Genomic DNA, 23,643 nt, shown 5'->3' with positions numbered 1-23,643 from the left:
TGATGTTTACAATGCTTAGAAAAGGCTTAACAAGTGGTTCTTAATCATAAATGAAAGTGACTGATGACCAGTGAAATGTTAAAAGGCTATGAGCTTGCCCCATATAAATTGTTCTTGTAATTGTATTTGAGTACTGAGTATTGAGTATATTTGAGTATTTTGAAATCTAGCGCACACATAACGATGCCTTCACTGAATTCACACAAATGAATCACCATAAATAAAGTTGTTTCCTCTTCATTAGTGTCAGGAATGGTTTGAGACGGGACATAATTATAGATTTGGATGTCTGGGACGGAGGCCAGGTTAATAATTCAGCAACACCCGAGCCATAAAGCACCATAGATCTACTTTCAAACTGACAAGCAAGTGGGATGTTGTCTTGTTTTTCCGGTTAGGTTAAGGTCATCACAAGGAAATTGCTTTTGGTGCGTGCTTAAACTCAAGAGAGATTTGATTACTGTAAAAGGGAGATGAGATACATATCAGGATTAATTATCTTTGAACACATGGGAAATAGTTCCAGTTTTATGGGTGTTGAAACTGCACTTGGATCTGGTGGTATACACTGTTGCTTATGGGGCTGGCAACTTCAGTCTATGTGGGTGTTGTAAATATGAGACACATGTGAAGGGCTTCCGTATTCCTGTTGCCATCTTGGTAGAGCAAATGCGTTGAGTAGCTGCTGTCATGCTGGTCCAATTACAGTGCCTTGTGTTTAAATGGAAAAAAAAAAAAACCCAACAGTGGCAGTTACTGAAGCATTCAAGTAAACAATGAAAGCAATTATGTTTTGTTTCATATCTGCTGGGCTGAAAATAGACAGGTTTTTTTGTATTAGTGATCCTGTTTTTTAAGGCATAATAAACTTGTTTATTGTCTGCGGTGACATGGTATTCACCTCCGAGAGAGATATGGCCACATCAATTTTTCATAAATGATGAGCTTATAGTTGGGCCTCCCCGAGCGTTACAGGGGCTGGAGGAGTGAGGTGGGGGGAGGGGGAGCGGGAGTCTGAGAAACTGGATGCATTATTCAGCTTTCCATGTGCCTGCATACAAGCATTGTCTAATAGAACATAACAGGGAATATACAGATGGGGTTTGGACAAATATCCTGTAATAAATGGGCAGTGCTGATGTCTGCTTAGTGAAGTGTGCAAAATACTTCTGACAGAACTCTTTAGAGAGAAAGTTCAACTGCGAGGATACACAAAATTACCGACACTCACCCCAGGTGTTGAAGAGTCGGGACTTCCTGCAGCTGTAAACCACTTCCTGTTGGCACTGCTCTGACCCTGTGATGACGGCGCGCAGCTGCTCAGCCGAGGCGCTGTAGTTGAACTTCATCATGTAAGGCTTCTGGACTGAGGATCCCTGGACTCTGACTGGAGCTGTGCTGTTGTGGGTCACCACTGTCCACACCTTCTCCTCTGCATACAAAACCACATTAAACTGTTAGAACCCACTGTCCACACCTTCTCCTCTGCATACAGAACCACATTAAACTGTTAGAACCCACTGTCCACACATTCTCCTCTGCATACAAAACCACATTAAACTGTTAGAACCCACTGTCCACACCTTCTCCTCTGCATACAGAACCACATTAAACTGTTAGAACCCACTGTCCACACCTTCTCCTCTACATACAACATATTACACTGTTAGCATCATACGCTATTAGCATGAACCCACTGGCCACACCTTCTCCTCTGCATACAAAACCACATACAGTATGTTAAACTGTTAGAACCCACTGTCCACACCTTCTCCTCTACACAAAACCACGTTAAACTGTTAGCATCATACGCTATTAGCATGAACCCACTGTCCACACCTTCTCCTCTGCATACAAAACCACATACAGTATGTTAAACTGTTAGAACCCACTGTCCACACCTTCTCCTCTACACAAAACCACGTTAAACTGTTAGCATCATATGCTATTAGCATGAACCCACTGTCCACACCTTCTCCTCCACATACAAAAGCACATACTGTATATTAAACTGTTAGCATCATATGCTATCATGAACCCACTGTCCACACCTTCTCATCTAAATACAAAACCACATAATATGTTAGTTATGGGTCAATTCATGAATCAATCGTGCATTTGAACGATAATTTATAGTGAACGAGTCATGAAACTGGCAGTGTTCTCCACTAAGGAGGCAGTTGACAGCATCAGCCATTCTGTATAGACTCACAAATCTGTGAACAAGTAAAGCAACTCTTTTCTGCAGTTACTGGTAAGGAATTATCTACACTCAGGTTTAAAATATATTTGGTCCAGGCAACAAGGAATTTAGGAAACCAGCCTAAAGGACAGCCAAATCAAATGGTTACAACTGAAAAATACTAGCCACAAGCTTGTGGGCTAGTAAAACTTCCAACTCTGTTCACAGCCAGCTCCAAATGAGCTCTATATTATATAAGGGGAAATCAAGATCCCAACACAAAGCAGAGTAAATAATGATTCAAAATGATTTTATTGTGATGTTATTTAAGCCAAAGTAACTTTCAAGCTTCTGCCAAAAAAAGAAACAAGAACATTTGACCACATAATGCCTATCCTGTCCTGCCTCCACTGGTTCCTAATGAGGTTTTTTCTGGTTCTCATTGAGGGTCTGAGGTTTTCCTTTTCATTTATTGTTTCATAATGTGGGCGTTGTGAAGCCCTTTGAGACTGTAACTGTGATTAAGGGCTATAAAAGTAATCTTGACTTGACTGTCTGCAGTAACCAAGGAGTCATGTTTGTTTGGCACAAGGTGTCGATAATTTGATTAGAAACAAAATCGACCAGACTTATTGACTGCAGAGCCATATGATTAGATGTGAAACAGCGGTCTGTCATTTAGAAATAAAATAACCGACTTGTGTTCATTGGCAGCAACTAACCAGAAAATGTAGCCTAAGGCCTGCTACATAGAACGCATACGGTAAGTTCTCGACCTAGGCCAACTGCCTGCTTACATACACGCACATCCAGCAGCTTCCTACACCCATGTCTAAGGTAACACCCTATTTATCCTCAAGGGGGAGCAAAGCCACTAGTCCGGAGTGTGGAAGTATTACATTATCTGGAGGATTGACATATGAACAGGGGGAAAAAAATGGCTACTGTAGAGGAATGTTTACTTTCATACAATCTCTGCAACCCTGCCAAAAGGAAAAGTTGAAAAGAAGATAGTACGTTCACCAGATCAGCCAGTGTCTCTTCTGACTGAGACACCAATGACTTCTTCATTGGTGTTCGTTTAGCAATAATTTTCATTTAGCACCCCTACCTGAAATGCATGACATTGAGGCAGATGTTAGTGTTGCGTTACAAATTTTGGACTATACATTTTGCTATGCAAGAATGCAAAAAACACCCCTTGTGCTGCCCTTTGCGTTGTTGCGTGCAGCAATTAGCATGTAATGGGCCTTATCCCTGGAAAAGCATCTTGGACAATGTCACAGTCACCATGCCCACCTTTAGCTATGCATTCTCTATGGAGCTATATATTAATGAGGCCTTACAGATTCACAGAGAGATTCTTGTCTTGTCTCTTGCTATGGGAGACAGCAGTTTACCAGTATGGATTGAACAGTTGTGTGGGATAGGACACATTTCAAAACTGAAATTCCACGGTATTCCTCCTTAATTCCTCAGGAAAATTATGAGTTTTGGGAGACTAATTAGAGTTGATGCACTGCAATTCAACCTTTTACCATACTTGGAGATACTTCTCAGCCTGCCTCTGCTAATTGCCGTTCATTCAGTCATTATCATGATAACTCATTTGAATGAGGGAATGTGAAACAACTGGCATAATGTGGCTGACTTTTCTATGAGGGGGGGATAAAGAGGATAAAGGGAAAAAAACAGATTTAGCCCCGGATATACAGAGCTTAGATAATGACTCTGCATAGAGATTTGTTGCATTGGTCACACGACATGTTGGATTATATAACAGAAGCATGTAATACAATCTGCACCGTTATTCTGGTCATAAATCTGGATTAGCCCTTAGGAAGAGTATGGGAACAATATTTTGGGTTAAGGGTTGGGGCCAATGATGGACAATGGTGAACTCACCTGTCATGTTGCAGTAGACCTGCGTGGGCCCCAGGGGGCCACTCCCATCTGGATCAATGGAGTAGAAGCCCGAGGAGCTGCCAATCAGCTTGTAGGCCTCGCAGGATGGCTCATAGATGGCTGGAGGGAAAAAATACATATATAGGGTAAAAGGTTAGCTACCAGAGGAGAAATGAGATACCATAGTGCGGTTGGCAGATAATAATACTAAAAAAAGCCACAAGGGTATTTCAGGGATGAGTTAAATAATGCATATTTTCTCTCTGTAACTCATGTAACAGGTTAAAGGTGCTATGTGTAGCATTTCTACATCAACAAATCATTACCGTATTCATTTTGAGACATAAGTATAGTTACCAGAACGCTACACATCACACCTTTAACATCTTGCATGGGCCGGTGAAACTCACAGTTGTTTTTTTTGTTTTCCCTGAGACAGCACAAGCACTTCTCCTTCACGCTAACCTATAGAAAAACTTTGCAACTCACACGTAAAGGTCTTTCGAGTACATACTGCAGGTAGAAACTAAGGTAGAAATTGTATATGCGCACCATACGTTCTGTCCTACACACAGAACATTCCATATACATACTGAGAATGTGTGAAAAGGAATGCCTCAAGGCTCATTTTGAAAGGTGGCTCTTTCAACGGCTAAGTGCAACACGGAAAAGGTGTGAATTAATCTGTCAGATTTCAAGGTGTGAAATTGGGTGTCAGAAGAGTGAATGCTCAAACAGACCATTTTACTGGCCGTGATAGACATTGTGATGGTGATGATGACGTGCGGGGCACGGGACGGGAACTAACCGGTGTGACAGGTCGCTCCGGAGTAGCCGGTTCCTGAGCAGTCGCAGGAGAAGGAGCTCCAGGACTGGGAGCACTGGCCTCCGTGTTCACACAGGTTAGGAAGGCATCTGGAAAGAAAACGACCTCCATGAAACTAGTGACTATTTCACAAACAGTTTCCACCTTCATCATCTAATGCAATGAATGTGTGAAACAAGTTGGAAAATGTATTCTGGTATATTCCTGTAAAGTGACCCATTTGTAAAATTCCCTGATATTCCCTGACTTCCCCAGAGACTCAATCAAATCCCCTGTCTTTCCCTGTCTGGAATACACCTCTGAAAATTCCGTGATATTCCAGGAATTCCATGACCAGTGGGAAGGTAAGGGTCAGGTTAAGGCAAGGGAAGGGAGTGGTTGAGTTTAGAGTGATGATCAGATAATAGGTAGAAAGTAGAAAGTTTAGTAGGAACTGAATAATGTTGGCATTAGTGTTAGGCAGAGGTATGACCAAGTCAACTTTGTTCCGAGTCCCAAGTCAGTCTCAAGTCTAGAGGCACAAGTCTCAAGTCAAGTCCCAAGTCTAAATGTAGATTACCAAGTCAAGTCCAAGTCCAGTCCATGTCATTAATGTCAAGTCTCAAGTCTAAATGAAGAACACCAAGTCAAGTCAGAACAAATCAAGAGTCCAGTATCAATTTAATATCTTAAAGAAAACTAAATATCTAGGACTTTTCAATGCAATATGGTTTTAAAAGGATAAAAACTTGGTAAGAGCATCATGAGTTTGATTTCTATAATCAGTTTCAACTTCAATAAATTCAATCATTCCATACAAATTCAGAAAACAGAATTTAAATTCAGTCATCTGGTGGAACAAATCTCATCACTTTCAATCTAAGTCATTTACACAAACACAAGATCTCAAGTCAAGACTTTAGAAACATTTTCAAGTCATCAAAGTACAAGTCAAAGTCAAGTCCCAAGTCACCAGAACCCAAGTCAAGTCAAGTCTCAAGTCTTCTCTTCAGGCATCAAGTCAAGTCTTGAGTCTGACTCGAGTCACAGTCATGTGACCTGAGTCCCCACCTCTAGTGTTAGGATTAGTTAGCCTAAGCTTTGGCAAAACCTCAACATTTGAACTTGACCTGTTGGGTCCAAATGTGAGCGCTCAAACCCTTCGACAAAAGCCTTTCTCCGCCCTTTGAACATATGACCAAAAATTAGTAACAGCAATGCTTACTCTTATATTACAGTAATATATCACAGATCTTCAGCAATATTTAACAATGAGCATACACATGGGACAGAGGTACGAACATAATTGAAATGGAACTGGAATATTTAGTTGTTGATAGTTTAAGAGTAAGGACAGTATCCTCCTTCTCAACTTTCCTATTCTCCAGCTGCAGAGAAATCAAATGTGTACTTGCGTTGCAACCTTTTTAAGTTTCTACATTATAAAAGGTAACTGAATTTCTTCAATTTGTTCATGTATAAATGTAATTTGTATATGTGGAGGAACGGAGGGCATGTTCATTTTCTGCAAAAGCCGCCAGGCACAAAAAGGCAGAGTGAAATGCCTCATTGGCTTTGAAAAGAAACTTTGATTCTAAGTGCCTTCTTAAATTTCAGAATGACCAGCCACTCAGGCCCGCATAAATTATAGATTCCAACCTCCTTTATTGTAGCCAATCCCATGGGAGAGTAGCTTTAGTGGGGACTGCAGTGACAACACGGCCATTCTAATTCCCACTCAGCTGTTAAATACTACGATGGCAGTCGATTGTTTAACAGACACTATCTCAGGTGCTGATTTAATTATTCCTGTTCTGTTCTTCTTCGGACACGCAGCGGGGGGATTGCGACTCACTAAACTATAACACCCGACATGCAACATTTTCACTTTGGTAATAAAGAGGTCAGTGAAGTTTTAGCGGTTAAACAGTAAGGAAAGCCCTTCAGCAAAAAGCCATTATCTCAGAGGACTATGTGAGACAATTACTGCCCCACCCCCCCACCCAGGAAAAAAGCCATTGGTTTCAGAAGGTGGAAGTTCTACTTTCAGCTGTTTCTGTGGGTGAGTGGAACTATTATACATGGACTTAATGGGCATTACTAATGAAGACTTTGGATATTTTTGCTCTTTTTCTACTCTGCTCTTGATGTAAGATTTAATGCATTTCCCATTGGCATTATTGAATTCTCTACCGTTGCAGACCTACTACATTTTTCTATTTATATCTACTTAATTGCATATGCATTCTAATGTTTTTTGAATATTGTTGACATATGGATGTGAATGGCTTTTCTTGGCGATGAATGGCCTTTCTAGACACTCTATTTCTAGGGTTACGCAGATTGCCCTGTGATGTCACTGATTTGGAACACCTGCTTTGTAGATTATATATGTCACTGAGATGATGTGATATTTTAATCTGAAGAAGGCAATATGTGCCGAAAAGTCGATTCATAATACGTAATAAAACTATTGCATTGGAGTTGAGTGTGCGGCTTTTCCCCCTATTGACCAGACTGAATATAATATCTGGCTTCTCCAACAGCGGAAGAAGCACCCTACTGTCACTGCCTAAGCATCCTATGTGAAAGTGACAGATCTGGCTAATGAGCATACAAGGCTTGTAGGTTGTAGAGTGCTGAGAGCAAGTTCCCAATATAAAAATGAAAACAGCAGGCCCATTCCTACTGCTTCCGTCTCAAACACTACGGGGTAGGAACTTTATGAAAAAACATATTAAATAGAAAAGTAAAAGCCAATCACACAGTTGACATGTGATTATCGCCCACTGTTTCTGTTACAGTATGTTTTGACAAAATTGAGAGTGAAGCATATTAGAACACGTAGAACACATGCAGCGCCCGATGTAAAAATAATACCTCGTTGAAAAACATATAGAAGCTACTCAAGAGGGTGCAAATCTCCATCAACACTGAACAATTCTCCGACTTGTTGTTACACTCAAAGACATCATTCCTATCACTTCAATTTGAAGTTAAATTGATTTCTTGATCCTGCAAACACACCCTTAGGATTTGGAATCAAGTGTCTATCTCTGTTACTTTCAGAGTTATGGCTAAAAAAAAAAAAAGAAGAATAATCTAATGGCAGAAATCCCAGATCGCCACCAAAATTGAATCAGTTGTTCCTTGGCTCAAGGCCTATCTGTCCACCAAGTTTCATGGAAATCCATTCATACGTTTTTGAGATATCCTGCTGACAGACAGACTACTAACAGATGACAACATAACCACATTGGCTGAAGTAATGAACTACTAGTAAATGTATGTCCAAAGCTCAAGTCTTGACTTGCAAATGTTGACATTTATATTGGGCTGAAGTGTCATGCTGTGACAGAGACATTCAACATAAATGACATAAATTTGTTTCTATCATTATTTGCATCCAATCTAAGTGTATTGATTAGCTCATTTCTGAGACTATCACACATTGACTAACTTTCAGACTAAAATATACCAAAAGGAGAATGAAATGGGAGAGAGAGAGAGAGAGAGAGGTATTGTGACAGCCAGTGGATTGTCATTAAGACTTGACCGCTGTAAGTTTAAGATCAGTATAACCTTCTGTGGGAAACTGTCTAAGCTCATCATGTCAAGAGGCCACCGGCTCTGAATTCCCATTCCGGAGGTAATTGTCATACCTGTCATGGATGCCGCACGTGTCAAACTGAAGCTCATTGTAGTTTCCCAGCATTCCCTGCTGGACGTGATTGAGGCTCATTGGCTGGCTGTTGATAAACACGAGCCGCATGCACCCCTGGAAGGCCAGTGTGGGGTTCTTACAGTAAGAGGCGACCGTGGGCGAGGGACAACCTAATGAAACACAGCAGGGAGTTTTTATGTAATCCAACATCTGTCAAAACAGCTTCGGCCAAATTAATGCAACAAAATAGGCTTACAAAATAAGTTGAGGTTATAAGAGGTTTGTGTGCCGGTTTACTAGCGGCAGTCAAGCAAACCTCTATTTACCGAAAAACGATATAAACGGTGTGCATCTGAGTGACAACCGTGTGCCGCTTTAAACATCTGTAATGGGAAACCAGCCACCAAAAGCAGAGAGACCAGAATAAAAAAAAAAATACCAAGACTCCATTATGCAAGTTGAGGCCTTAAAAGCGGCTTAGTAAAATGCCAGCTATCAGAAGATTTGAGATTTACATGGCAAGTTCTGGGAAGCTAAAGTTTGTAGTGATGTATTAAGTAAATCTCTGCTTAAGCGGCACTTTGAATTTAAAAAAAGCGCTAAGATGCAGAATAGAGCCTACTGTAGCAACTGTAGTAACTTGTGAGATATCAACTTGGAATTTGGACTGCATTTGCTGTACTGGAATTTAAAGTTGCACACAGTTTCGGTCACATTTGTTTACCTACGCTGCAGAAACACATCCATCTTAACAAGAGATTTATTTTCAGACTGGGTCTTCAAATCGTATTTGTGTGAAAACAAGTGAACAGATCTGCCACTGGGGCGAGATGATTTCATCTGTTTTCAGTGCAATTTCACTTGACACAAATGACAGTATCTTGACATAAGGTTGCTCACGGCACTCGGTTCAAGATAATGTCGCTCTACTCCAGATAGCTGTTGAAACAAGCTGATTTGCACTTGAAAAAAAGAAGTTATCTCATCTCATTGGCAGATTTCTGTTCACGACTTCAGAAATATAAAATGTGAGCACTCTATACATCGTCCTGTGTCCTGACCTCCAAAGTAGATGTTGTCCTCCGCATCCAGTTGCTCCCCCAGTTCAATAGTGGAGGCTGGCTCGTTATCCAGAGTCAAGGTGATCTGGAGATTCCTTGTGTCGAGGCTCACAGAATGCCACAGTCCGTCGTTCACTTTATGCCCTGATGGAAAAAAGTTCAAGTCAATTCTTGAGTGCGATTGCAATAACTGATGAATATGTCTGCAATGTAAGAAAAGCAGTTAAAGAGCCTCTCCTTGTAATAGCTGTTATTAAGGACAACCAGGGCGCAGATTATAGATTTAGATTTCAACTTTGATCATTAGTCTGGTGAGAGATTTGGCCAGACTTTGCATCACACACACAACAGAGATTTCTTTCTGTCCATTTCATATCTTTTCATTGCCATTGTCAAATAAACACACTAATCTCTTGCTCCTAATTAAATTGTTTGTTCTTCCTTCCTGAGTGAAGCCCAATGGCAAACCACAGAGGTACAAGATTTGTTTTTTTTGGTGTAATGAAACGCAGGCCTTAACAGTCAAGGGCATCCAAGCTGTGTCTGTCTGCAGTTTGTCAACAATCCCCTCTGTGCTTGCCATCTGGTAGAGAGGTGAGAGGCAGCTTCCAAGCTAGGAGAATTGCCATTCACTACAATTAAATACGCTGGCTGTCAGACAGTTATTGTCTGAAACAAACAAAGACAGTGTGCCATGCGAGCGCCGCCTCAGAAAAAGCTCCAGTGCGCAACAGATGGACGATGACCTCTGTTTGTTCTTGATCACATCTGGACATTGTTGCAGGATACGATCAGTCCCACAGGAGCTCACTGACTCCGCTCTAGAATAACTGCCTCGCTACGCCAGGAAAAAAATGACTAAATCCATATACATGCATTATTCATTTCTCTATTGTGGGCAAAAAATGGACAAAACCAAACATTTATCTTGCTGGGGAACTAGGAGGCAAGGCCAGCTGAGTGAAATTGGCTGACTACTAACAGCGGCTACATTTACATGCACAGAGAGTCCTGACCTTAACCCAGTTAGCCAGTAACCTGGTTTTGGGTCGACACATCACAACCAGGGTTAGAATAACCTGGTCGTGCCTGGCTTACTCCCATATTAACCAGTTACTCTGGCATGGACTTACTGCTTTAGGGGTACATTTTGATGATGCCAAGCAGTACTTACTATTGCTATTACTATTGGGATCATCATTTATTTCCCCAGTATTAGAAGTAACCTACTGCTCAGTCAAGTAGGGGGGAAGAATATTGTGTTTCATGGGTTCATGGAAACTGATTAACCTGAATGAGACCTTAACCTCAAGTATGGACAATAGCCAGGTTACTCCATGCATGTGAACATAGCCATTGGAACATTATGATTATGCACTAATGTAATAATGAAAAAAAAAATGTTTTAGGTGAAAAGTTAGGATTTGTCAAAAGCCTCAGGACAAGAAATTTGAATCAAGTGGTTAAAACTGATGCTGAATCTTCACCAATTTGCAAATATTTGTATTTGTATTTTTTCTTCACAAGGCACTTGTCACATAATGAGGAAAGAGTTTCTGTTTGTTCCTCCTATTGGTTTCTTTATATATATATTTTTTATAGCTTTGTTAATATTCCTTACTGAAAACTGACTGGGTACTGCTGGTGGCAAGCAACACAAGTGTCTACGGGACTTTTGACAAATACCAATTTTTCAATTTGCATTTTTTCCCTCTTGAAGGCTCAGTGTAGAATTATATGTGTGTATGGAGTACGGTGCCCCCGGTGTCACTTCATTGATGGCTTTGAATATATACTGTGGGGTTTTATTGGATTGAATATGTATGTATGTCTGTATGTACTGTATGTATTTGTACATGGACTGGCAGAATGTGGCAGTTAATAGTCTTTTAATGTTAGAAAACACTGGAGTCAAACAGGCTTGTACTTTGAGTGGCATCGTGCTAATAAAGTTCAACAAAGCTTAGTGGTTAACATAAATGCAACTGTAAATATGAGTCATGCAAATTCGATTAAATTAAATGAGATAGAAATGAGACAGAAATGAATTCAATATTTGCTGCGCTTTTAAATGAAGCAGAGAGAGAAAACAAACTTGAGAACCAGTCATACCAGCCACGTTTTTTTTACGACTTGTTTATTATCAGCTGACTGCCTGCTAAGCCGGGAGCCGCAACAGGAGGCCGAGCTGACAGACCAGTTACCGCAGCTAAAGCTAAATCCCCCTCTGGCCGAGGCAGATGCTTAGGCATGCACGTGCTGTACTCTTCAACCGAGGATTCAGCCCGGTGTTGACACTGCTGCAGCACACTTGACGCAAACCTCGCTGTCCTATATGGGCAACTACGAGTCCACAAGTTAGCCGAGGATGATAATTGGACCTCAGCCAAGAGTATTTCTGGTACATGCTGTATGAATGACGTACATTTCCCAATTTCCTATCTCAGCGGTGCACAAATTCTTCAGCCAGGCTCCCTTTTTACCATGGAAACATGTTTATATTTTTGACGTCATGCAGTGCCACTGCTATAATTACACATATCAAACCCACAGAGTATCACTTTGTCACACATATTAAAAACTGCATCTGTTTGCGTGCTAGATATAACGTGTCCTGTCTATTCTTAGATGTTTATTCATGTATGGTGCTGTGGTTTTCACTAAACAGTAGCCTGTGTGGCCCGTAGCCTCACCAGTGGAGACCTCGGATTTCTGCTGGCCAGAGGTGTGCAGGGTCAGCCGGAGCCGGCTGTTGCTGATCCGCAGCTCCAGTCTCTGGGGCTCCGGGTTCAGCCGGGCGGAGAGCAGCAGCCCGTCCGGGTTCCACGTCCTGAACTGGAAGCGGACGGAGAAACCCCCCATGGCGGACGCCGCCGCCGGCAGCGACAGGAAGCTGCTGCTGGAGCTCAGGAAGGTGGAGGCCACCAGCTGGGGCTCCGAGCACGAGAAGGTCACGTTGCCCTGGAGAGCGAGGGAACCACAGTCACCTTGTCCCAGTCAAGATCAACATATTACAAGAAGGTTAATTAAGAATGCAGTGTTAATCTGACATTTTGATCCGCGACGCCAAATCCTCCCTTGCTTTGAGACAGAGAGAGAGACAGAAAGAGAGAGACAGAGAAAAGAGAGAAAGGCAGAGATCTATTGTGGGCAAAAATGAACAAACCAAACATTTATCTTGCTGGGAGGCAAGGCCAGCTGAGTGAAACTGGCTGACTACTAACAGCGGCTACATTTACATGCACAGAGAGTCCTGACCTTAACCTGGTTAGCCACTAACCTGGTTTTGGGTCGACACATCATAACTGGGTTAGAACAACCTGGTAAACTCATACTGTGATTATGAGAAACCTGGTTAAGATGTCTGGCTTACTCCCATATTAAACATGTTACTGTGGCATGGAAACATCTTACTGCTCTCACTTTTGGTTTCATGAAAAAGATTCCTGGCATAAGCCCTCTCCAGATGGCATTAGCATTACCAGGGGAGGTCAGACATGTCATTTCACCTGTGCACATTGGTAATTTCATCCAAACGGTATAATCATTTCCAGTGCGAGTGTTTCACACAGCATCGCCCACAGTCCGGCGAACCTGCCGCAACTCTTTTCAGCTGGCGCCACATTATTGTTAAGAGACATCCGTTAACTCCGAATACAGTAGGTAATTCCAATTTTTACTGGACTAGCCGGAGAAAATCACTGATTTGCTGAATGTTTGTTCCAGACGGCATAAAATTCCCGCGGTCCCGAGGTCAAAATCACCAATCACCAGACCTCCCCTGCTAATACTAATGCCGTCTGGAGAGAGATTTAGTCCCACATTAAATGGGCTGCTGTGGCATGGAAACATCTCGCTCCTTTCGCTTTTGCTTTTTGCTGTCTGTGCAAACTCATTGGGATCGTAATTTCTTTCCCCTGTGTTAGAAGTAAGCTACTATTGCTCGGTCAAAGAGGGAGGGGGGAAATATTCTGGTTATTGGTTTAATCGCGGCAACAGTGAGACTCGATCGCAGGCGCAGGGTATCAAAGGTTCATGTACTGTAAACAGCTTAACCGGATTAGGCCCTTAACCAGAGTACGGCCGATAGTCGAGTTCCTCCCTGCATGTAAACACAGCCGGTGAGAGGAGAGGAGGGGAGAGAGGGAAACAGACGGAGAGGATATTGAACTGGGCCGATATGGACTCTGGAGGGAAGTGGGTTGAATGTCAGTGCCGTGTGTGCGGGGGACTCCTAGGGACAGGAGAGTGAGTACAGAGGACATGAGTTCCTGTACATGGGAAAAGGTCACCGCAGCGCTGGGTGGAACACACCATCGATCCCGGTGACAGGGAGGCGAAGGCGGCGAGGAGCGACGGCTTAGAGAAACCATCTGGTGGGGACTCTCGAGTGATTTAGGGGAATCTTACGGGGCGGGCAGAAAGCGTCACTTATTGGGAATAACTTATTTGCGCTATAGGCTGCGGTGTACTTGCTTGGGCAGGTACGTGCGAACAAAGCAACACGTTTGAGGGGGGAAAAATGTGTTGTTTGCTTCGGACTCCGCGGTGCGAATGAGTGGAGTTGTTCACACACCGGCCCACACTCTCTGCAGTTGGTCTAAAATATCGCTGATTGTGTTTGTGCCTTGTGGAAAAGTGTCTGCGTTTCCTTTTCCAGTCCTTTGTTTCTATCTCTAACATTTTGTGGTCAACACTTCTAAATGAATAGTTTGGAGGCTCGGCTAACGGCTTCTAACTCCTCATATTCTCCTCCTCAAGCAGCCCTTGTTGTTGCTCTCTTAGTTTTGTCATCAATGTCAGTTACGATTACCTCTTTAATCTTGATGGCATGAAGTGTAACTAAATGAACAGTACAAGCCCTCAGTGAATATGCTCAAATTTGTGGGCAGTTGTATTTCTATTTCGGGCATGTTGGATTTTGCTTAAAGTACACCGCTGCCTTAATGCCGCTCCTTGTGTGAGAGGTGGTGTCAGATGGTGTGCGGTGTGCAACTGACAGTTTGTGAAGTGCTCGGCGCTTTCAGGTGTAAGCCCGGTGAGCCAGAGGCCTTCCCGCTCCGGGGTTGATATTCATGAGGATGTGTCATTTTAACCAGCACAAGACCTTGACAACCCTTGGAAGTGGCTACCTTCAATAATGCAATTTGCCCCCAGGCTAGCGGCAGGAGGTAATAATAACCTACGCTGAATGGATCAGTGGATACGGTACATACCACCCCACCATCAAGCGCTGACCTCTTTCCAAAGTAAGAACAAAGACAATCCCACTTTCTCGGCTCTTAAGTGCTTCTAAACCAAGGACCTGTTCTCCCTCTGCTTGAGGTCCTTCAAGTTGTTATGCAACAACTCTCGCGGTTCATTTGTTTTATGAGGTTAGGTGTTGTTAACCTCCCCTCCCCTGCTCGACTGAAGAAGCTCTTGCATAAGTGATCATATTGGGTTTTCGCCGGAGGTACGGCAGTTGCATAAATATTCAAACTATAAAAAGCCCTTACCACACTGTATATCTGCGGCTTGCGTCTCTTTGCCAGGTCTATGATATTGATTCCGTTGTAGTAGAGGTTTTCGATGCAGCCGTGGAAGTTCTTCCTGAGGAAGGTGCCAGGTTTGCCAGGCAGCGGGATGCCTCCGAAGCTCAGCTTTGATGAAGGGAACAAAAGAGAGGTGGAGCCCTTAGCACTAGATACACAAATTGCTCCAATACACACTAGTACATGGCTGAATATTCTTTTCTGCAACATTTTCATATACATAAATGTCTGTTTTGCTACTGTCTGCAGGGTAGACAGTAGCAACGACTGCGACTGCGACTGAATGATATAACACAATAGTGATTCAACCTAAAGCCAGTTCATGAAAGTTTCATCATTTGCTGTTCTAAACAGCCGGTTAGTTAGCAGGAGCAGCGATAGCCACCATGGCTGAACAGACTAAGAAAAGAGCGTCATTTAAGCTTCATCAACTGGAAAAGATATCACAACACTCGCCACACTGTTTGATTGACAGGTGATCTCTGTGAAGTGCAGTGCAGAAACACCATGGCAATGAGCGCTGAGCACTACAGATGACAACAAATTTTCTTTTGTTTGTCTTCCAGGTTTGAACAGCATGTGAATGCAACGCTGTTTAGCAGCTGACTTGGAATTCGCAGATGTCGGACTTTCCCACCAGCACTTAAACGTAGCATAAGAGTTATGACACAAAAAAAGACAATCGATTAATGGCAGAAATCCCAGATCTGGATCATCACCAAAATCCAATTAACTGATCCTTTGGCCAACGGCTACCTGTCCACAAAATCTGAGCCAAATCCTTTAGTAACTGAGATATCTTGCAAGCAAACGGGGAGAAAACATAACCTCATTCCAGCTTCATTGGTGGAGGTAAGGAAACAAACCAACACACAAAAAACACAGACCTTACAGATTGTAAGGACCCACCTCATAGTCCACTTCCAGCGAGTCTCCTTCCCCTTTGGTGCGGAAGTGCTGCGTATGGGAATCCACCGTGAGGTTGACCTGCTTGTTGAAGCGCTCGATAAGGACGGAGTGCCAGTGCTGGTCGTCCAGCAGGCTGCCCAGAGTGACGGCGACGCGCCCGCTGCTGAACCTCAGCCTGGTGTCGTCTGCAACACAAACAGCGTGAAAACACTCGCAGCGGCTCGCGCACTGCCGGTGTGAACCTTTAAACTGAGGGCAGCCAGTCAATGGAGCTCAGGTGCACTGGTAATTGGAAGAGCAAGGATACAAACTCATGTAGACACACACACACACACTGGGGAGAGTAATAGTCTCAGGTTTTCCACCCTGACTGTATTAACCCTTTAAACTCTGCCGGTACCTGCACAGCTACACATGCAGGCATTATAACATGACATGGCCAGGTTTCGCTCACATTGTAGCGATCACTTTTAAAGTCACACGATATTTCACATTTACCAGTGATACCCACTAAGTCATTCTAGCTGGCAGGCAAATTTAAATAATACATTGAATTTATAATGGTGATTTAATTGAGCTGCCAAAACAACATGGCATTTCAGATTTAAATGTAACACTCAGCAGACATGTGGGGCTCAGATGACGTGCAACAAACTTGTTTTGCTTACGTTTGAAGCGATTTAAGGTTTAGCGCACTCAGTATATACAGTCGTCTATATTAACTGAAGCTTTTGAAACAGCAGGTAAATGTGTGAATAGAGATAATGTTTTTCTTTTTTTACCTTCTAATCTCCCTATGGGGAAAATTAAGGGTAAATGAAGTTGAGTTGCAACAGATAACGCTATTTGTAGTCAGTGATGTAGCGGTAATTAAAAAGGCGGGTAAACTGACTTTCAGTTGGTGATTATTATCAAGCAACAATATGATAAAAAAAATCAATTATACTTTCATAAAAGCTTTTTTTCTCTTAACTAATGTCAGTTTGATGGCACTTCCTCACAGGTACATTATGAATTTCTGTCGACCTAAACAGCAGGTAACAGGTGTGCTCCTCACCCAGGTTGAGGTAGAGGGCCAGTTTTCCTCGGTGCAGCTCCAGAGTGATGTAATCCCCCCTCTGCCCCTCTCCGTGGAGCAGAACCCCCTCGGCCTGGCGGCTCTTGAACCGCAGAGAGATCACGTCCTTCACCGTCGACATGGATTTCTGGTTGAACCGGTACAGCAGGGAGCTTCTGCCGTCAAAGTCCGCCACGTACGATTCTGGGAGGGATCAAGAGAAATCAAAGAAATCAATGTGGAGAAATGCCTCGAACGCTCAATCACCACTGAGCTCGGCATTCCCTTTTTGTCACATCTTCGGAGCGGAGCTGAAGTGGACTCTTCTATTCGTGTGAGGGGAAATGGCTTTTACCGAAACTTCTGATTGGTACTTTGTTGCACTTGCTATTACTTTTTCACACAATGTTTTTTTTATCACATTTCTTCTGGCTCTGTGAATCGCACTCGCGCTGATATGCCAGTCCCCATGTGGATAAGTTCTCAGTGGAAAAATACACAGCAGTGTGCTACAACAGAAGCAATTTTGAAGTTGTTGCTGTTTTTCTTCAGCAGCGGAGGCAGGACTATTTGAATATATAGTGCGTTCTCTAACATACAGTACATCTGCAATTTTAATGCAGAGCGGAGGGAGGGTGATGTAGAGAGAGAAAGAAAACAAAAAATGGCTCGCTAAACTATAAATGGAGAAAAAAAATTCTGTGTTTGGGTGAATTATTGAAACAGACTTTTTATGAAACTGTATCAAAGTCAAGCTTGGACAGAGAGAGTTTAGCTGCCATATTTCATATTATCTAGGGATGGGACGATATGCTTATCTCACGATATGATTCAATACACAATATGGGCTTCATGATTCGATACAACCATGATACAATGTAATAAATAAAAGTTCAATGATGACAAAGTCTGACTGTGCAGAATTCTGTTTATTTCTGAGCCACAAATCTTTCTAGCGATGCCATTGGCTCGCTAGAATGTAAACAACAATTTCAAAATGTCATTACAAAGTGCAAATAATATAATTTGGATGGAGAGCTTGTGAAACTGTGATGGTCAAGCGTCTCATTTGTGATTACTACAGCAGAATAAAATGGAGCTAATATCACGATTCATTTTTCTGCCCCACGATACGTATTGTCACATTTTTGTATTGTGATTGTGAATTTCGCTACATATCGTCCCATCCCTACTATTATCCCATTGTAAATAATAACCAAAAAATTTTATTTATATGTAAGACTGAGTGGCTAATTGAATCGACATCAAAATGATTTTTTTCTGGACACACAGAGAGACAGTAAGCAATAATTGGTGTTCTATTAAGAACAATACCTGATAGCAGATGAGGAATGCAGGAATATATTTGATATCTTGTTAAATGTCTAGTGCTACAACCATTAAAAGTTTAATAATCATAATCATAATACTTCATAATCACATATTCAGAAGTGTATCGCTTACATGAATAGCTTCTTACTTGCACTACTACTACTCATGACCCACTTTCACAGATCTTAATTGTTATCATGTCAAATATATTAGCAATAGGCTATTTCAAGTTATAAAGCCAACCATAATGCTAATTATATGTAACCTCTCAATATTTAATTGATCGTACTTGGGTTATATGCATACTTGTAAATCATTTAAACGACTTATAAAACTCTGCTGCTCCTATCAGCGAGCTTCACCAGAGATGATTATGACCCCATTAGAAATTCCTTGGGCTTTCTTCTTGTAAGTGCTCCTTCATCATCTTTTGACATATCCAGCGGTTACGGGTGGCTCCGAGGGTTTTTCCCTTCTTCTACTCTTTTGTTTGCTTTGAAAAGACACTCAGGAGTTTCATTTTGCGGTTAAGTTGAAAATAAGGGCCAAATCATGCAGCATTTATTAGCACAGCACACATTCATCCAACATTAATACAGGGAATCATGCTGTGGAACGGGTGGGCATTATAAAACTGCTCACTCAGGGATAATTATAACTGTCTTTCACAGTGCAGTAATTCACTGGCTCATCCAGTTAGTGCTGCTTCACAATGTGTGGGAGAGGCGTCCCAGTGACTCCCCTTTATTTTATTTAGCAGCACCTAGGAAGAGGCTGCCTCTCAAATTGCGGGCTTGTCATTGTCTGTCTCTATTAGCTGCTGGCATTGTGTCTGCTCAGCAGCTGATGTTTTCAAGCATGATAGCCCTGGAGCCCGCTCAGTATTAACATCCACCCCCCCAACTATCTGCCACTTTCTATATAGCTGTCCTCTAACATCATTCCTTAATAAAAAGATAACTCAATGAGATCAGAAAATATGCCGCAAAGTCCTTGTGTTCAAATGTGTTATGAGTTGTGAGACTCTGGGACAAAGTCGCTGTAGGGAAATTAAAATCCTACTATCACTAAATGTAAAAGACTATCCCTCATTTAACAATTTATTTTCGGGCTGCGCTAGGCTTGATTAATACATTACCTGTGCGTAATCCACTTTGTCAGCATTGTCAACAGCATTTGAGAACATGAAAGGCTTTTTCAGATGCATTTAGTTGTGCAGAATGCATGTATAACCAATGGGTTTTCTTCTTTTTCATAGACAGTAGTTGATAATTTAACCCCTTCCATGTGTTAGTATAACTCCAGGTTTTGCTGTATAAATGAATTCTTCTATGTGGTGTAACTGCAGGTTTTGCTGTATAAATGAACTCCTGTATGTGGTGGTGTAACTGCAGCATTACTCACTGTAGGAACAGCCATACACCTCCACTCTGAGGCCCAGCCAGCCACTGGGGTTCCAGTCCAGAGGGATGAAACGCAGGAAACGGGTTCTGACAGAATGGGAGAGCTTGTTCTGGACGACGGCCTCCGAATTCACGTTCCCTACAAACCTCTGTTGGCCCACAGAAAGAAATAGATGATAGCAGATCAGACAGACAGACCAACAGACATGCTATTCCCACAGCATAATCTAGCCTACTATCTGCTCAGTAGGTCTAAAGATACAGTGGGAGGATGAATTTCTAGAACTACATCTAATACCTCATTTCCATTACCAACCAGGCCGTGCTGAGCTGTGCCGACCCGAGCCTGGTAAAGGCAAAGTCCAGTTGGTTCATTATGTGTTTCCATTATATACAGCGCTAACCAGGTTAATGTTATGGGCTCTATTTTCGTTTTGGTGATTCGCCGCAAACTTGACTAGGAGGAGAGGCACAGTAGAGGGTTTGTCAGTAACGATCAAGCAGCGCAGTGCAATCTTGGTGTCAAGGATTACCGGGATTTACGCTTTTGCTGCCCGCCTGCTCAGACCAGGCCGAAGGTGCACGACGCAGTCGTGTTCGGTGCTATTTTCGTGGCTTTACTAAGCGATGCACGCATGAGCAGATCCTATTCAAGAGCTTACCAACCCCTTTTTGTCGATTATATGTTGGCCAATTTGTCTTTGATGTAAATCCCTCAAGCAGGACATAACAAGATACAACATTTTTCATTCATTCTAACTACAGTATATACAGTAGAGTGGGGATTGTGGAGGAGGATGCATCCTCTATAGATGTCAGGGACTGGCTGGTGGATGGTCCCCCTCTGGTAGCCAAACAGTCCCTGAGGTTCGCCGCCAACTTCGGTTTGGCTCTTCGCCTAATATCACTGAACCGTTTCTTCTATTGAGCAACAGTTCTCCTAGGACCACAGCAACACAGTCACCAAATGTGTTATCTCGTCCCAAGATAATTTAATTTAAGGTGCTTGTGGCGATTCTGCACCTCCCGCACAAGGACATCAGCTTCCTCTTGGGAGAAGCTAATGTGGCGGAATGATTCCGGACTGTTCTCTCCATCACCAAACTTTCAGAGCGCCGTGGCACAGAGCGCACTGAATTCAATTGGAGGGAAGAGGCAATTTGATCAGTCATGACTGACGCCAACCCCTACCACACCCACTGATAATGTATTCCTCCTAATCCCACCTTGTTTCTTCACTGGTGATTATCAAACACCAGTCGTGCCGCCCTGTGCGCCTTGCGTCATTGACTGCACTTTACGCCATGTGCCACTGATTCACAAAAATAGGTTTCTTGCTATGCTGTGCCGCTGTAGTGGCAGGATGCTACCAACGTCTATTATGGTAACCGTGACTAAGTTTAGCCGACCAATTCACTGAAAAATTTGGATTTGAGGACTTAGATTTGGTGTAGTTTTATGTTGTCTTCTGTATTCTGTTCTGTAAATATATCTACAGTGAGCAGAGTTACCTAACAGCGCATAGGAGAAAGATAACATTATCGCACATCAGCTCTGTTTATGATCATCATCTGGCCTTTTGACAAAAGCCTTGCTAAAGCACATTAATAATTGGTCAGCGTGGCCTGTTTTGATATGCCATATCCAATTTATTAGCCTTAATGGTAGTAATCTAGAGTGTAACCCACACTGATCCCCAGCTGTTACTGATAGCTGTCTTTGCTAAAGTAGGTGGTAACATTATGGCAGAAGTCATGCCTCATGGCCATGAGTAATTTCTGCAGGTGCTATCATAAATATACTACTCCAAACGGACTTGTGTTGTCAGTGTTGAACCATTTGAGTATTGACTGCATTTGTTTCGCTCGGTAAGGGTGTGGGTATGCAGCGCTGTTTTGATTTAGATTCGTCATTCATCTTTGCACCTGCAGGGGGTGCTATTTTACAAATATCTTACATAGTGTACCTTAAAGAAATACAAAAATACGTTTTTTGGAGTTTGGCTCATTGGTCAATGTCCATGTTAAGTGATGAGAACATAGACACCAAAATCATACACTATCCCTAGTAGATCGCTGGCTCCGGTGTTCCTTGCATGTGGAGTGATAGGCTCCATGCTAACACTGTAGAATACACTATATTGAGATAGTAGGTCACTAGTATTATCCAAAGGAAAATTTGGCATGAATCCAGCCTCAGAGTAGCCTACTTGAACAGTCTATTTGTCAACTAGCTCACGCTAGTTAAAATAACATGTCTAATTCCACAAAATATGCATTCAGGCAATGGATAATTGGAAAATCTGATGTAGGCATGTCCCACTGCTGTATGGGTGTTATTGTGTTGAAAGGACGTATTTTAATTGCTTTCTGTTGGAGACTGTGTTTGCCCTTTGGGTGTGTATTGGAGAGCAGCGCTACCAACAAACCTGAGGTAGGTAAAGCAAATGATGAAGTAAAGTGAAGTGATAAAACTTTGAGCACAATCAATCGTCATCATGGCAAAAGCTAGGAAAATAAGGCCCAGGATGAAAATTACCAGAATTATCCTTTAACATACTATATGCCAAACTGCTTTTGCATGGAGCCTGATGGTAGGCTCCATGCAAAACCAGTGGATGAATTTGGTGTCTACATTCTCATCACTTAATGGGGAAGTTTACCAATAGATCAAACTCCCAAAAACTTGGTGTATTCCTTTAAGGAAAAAGACAACATAGCAGGGGAACAGCAGTTATAGTACAGCATTTACAGTGGTTATGATGGCAGTAGTTTAATAAAGGAAGTTCTCAAAGGAATGACCGTAAACTTCTGCTGACACCAACAGCAAGAGAGAGAGAGTAGAGAAAGAGAGAGAGAGACAGATAGAGAGAGAGAGACAGAGAGAGACAGAGAGAGAGAGAAAAGAGAGCTTGGGTAAGCCTTCCCTAATGCAGTCTGTAGCTACAGATACCTTAAGTGCACCTTGAAAGGCATGGAGGTAAAGTGCAATGCAACTTTAATGTCTACTCATCTTATTGATTATAATCCGGCTTGAAAGACACAATTTGTCCAAAGTTTGCAATGACCTTGAATAGTAATAGCTTTTATTTATAACCACTAGTGCAAGTAACCCTTAATATTGTATTGCAGATGCTGGGTCCTTGTGACATACTTCAAGCATCATTTCATTATTGCCTGGATTGCACGCATGTTCACATGCTCAAATATTTTCTCATGCCATTGAATGAGATTTGCTCTATTAAAGGGACCTATTGTCTCTTTAAATGTCTTTCATTTTAGAATAGCCATTCATTTAAAGATGATATTGTTGCAAACTTAGTGAAATGGGTCCCTGGTCCTTTCTGGAGTTTGCATGTTCTCACATGTGTGCGTGGGTTTCCTCCATGCGCTCCGGTTTCCTCCCTCAGTCCAAAGACCTGCAGGTCAAGTGAACCGGAGACTCTAAACTGCCCAAAGGCGTTGTTTATCTGTCTGAGTTCACCCTGTAATGGACTGGCGACCTATCCTGGGTCACTGCCTTCTGCCCAATGCATGCTGGGATAGGCTCCACAACCCCCCCCCCCCCCCCCCCCACACCGTGACCCTGAATAGGAACAAGCGTGTATGGAAAATGAATGAATGGCATTACACATAATTATTTGAACATTTAATCTAAAAAGAATTGTGTCGCCTGAAGTGTGTAGCCTGTAGCTTTAAAAAAAAAAAAAACAGTCGCTTTCCATAATCCCATATGACTAGACTATTTTAAATCTGACGAAAGCTAAGCCTTTCCCCAGAGTGCTCCTTGTT

At 42.4% G+C, this 23,643-nt stretch overlaps 1 protein-coding gene across 3 annotated transcripts in view; it reads right to left on the bottom strand.

The window, feature by feature from the left end:
- The window catches only part of LOC139924515 (contactin-associated protein-like 5), a 48,869-nt gene that overhangs the window by 13,302 nt on the left and 11,924 nt on the right, over positions 1–23,643 (bottom strand). For all 3 annotated transcript variants that reach the window (XM_071915572.2, XM_071915581.2, XM_071915561.2), the window contains exons 3-12: positions 19,854–20,001; positions 17,118–17,321; positions 16,061–16,245; positions 15,116–15,259; positions 12,311–12,578; positions 9,618–9,761; positions 8,555–8,726; positions 4,896–5,002; positions 4,088–4,207; positions 1,232–1,432 (exon numbers count right to left, since the gene is read on the bottom strand). In XM_071915572.2, the coding sequence (XP_071771673.1) occupies positions 1,232–1,432; positions 4,088–4,207; positions 4,896–5,002; positions 8,555–8,726; positions 9,618–9,761; positions 12,311–12,578; positions 15,116–15,259; positions 16,061–16,245; positions 17,118–17,321; positions 19,854–20,001 (1,693 nt within the window). The remainder of the gene's footprint in view (positions 1–1,231; positions 1,433–4,087; positions 4,208–4,895; positions 5,003–8,554; positions 8,727–9,617; positions 9,762–12,310; positions 12,579–15,115; positions 15,260–16,060; positions 16,246–17,117; positions 17,322–19,853; positions 20,002–23,643) is intronic.

The sequence above is a fragment of the Centroberyx gerrardi genome, chromosome 10 (assembly GCF_048128805.1).
Source record: "Centroberyx gerrardi isolate f3 chromosome 10, fCenGer3.hap1.cur.20231027, whole genome shotgun sequence".
Classification (NCBI taxonomy): Eukaryota; Metazoa; Chordata; class Actinopteri; order Beryciformes; family Berycidae; genus Centroberyx; species Centroberyx gerrardi.
The sequence above is the reverse complement of the archived record's forward strand: the minus strand, read 5'-3'. Positions and strand labels throughout refer to the sequence as shown.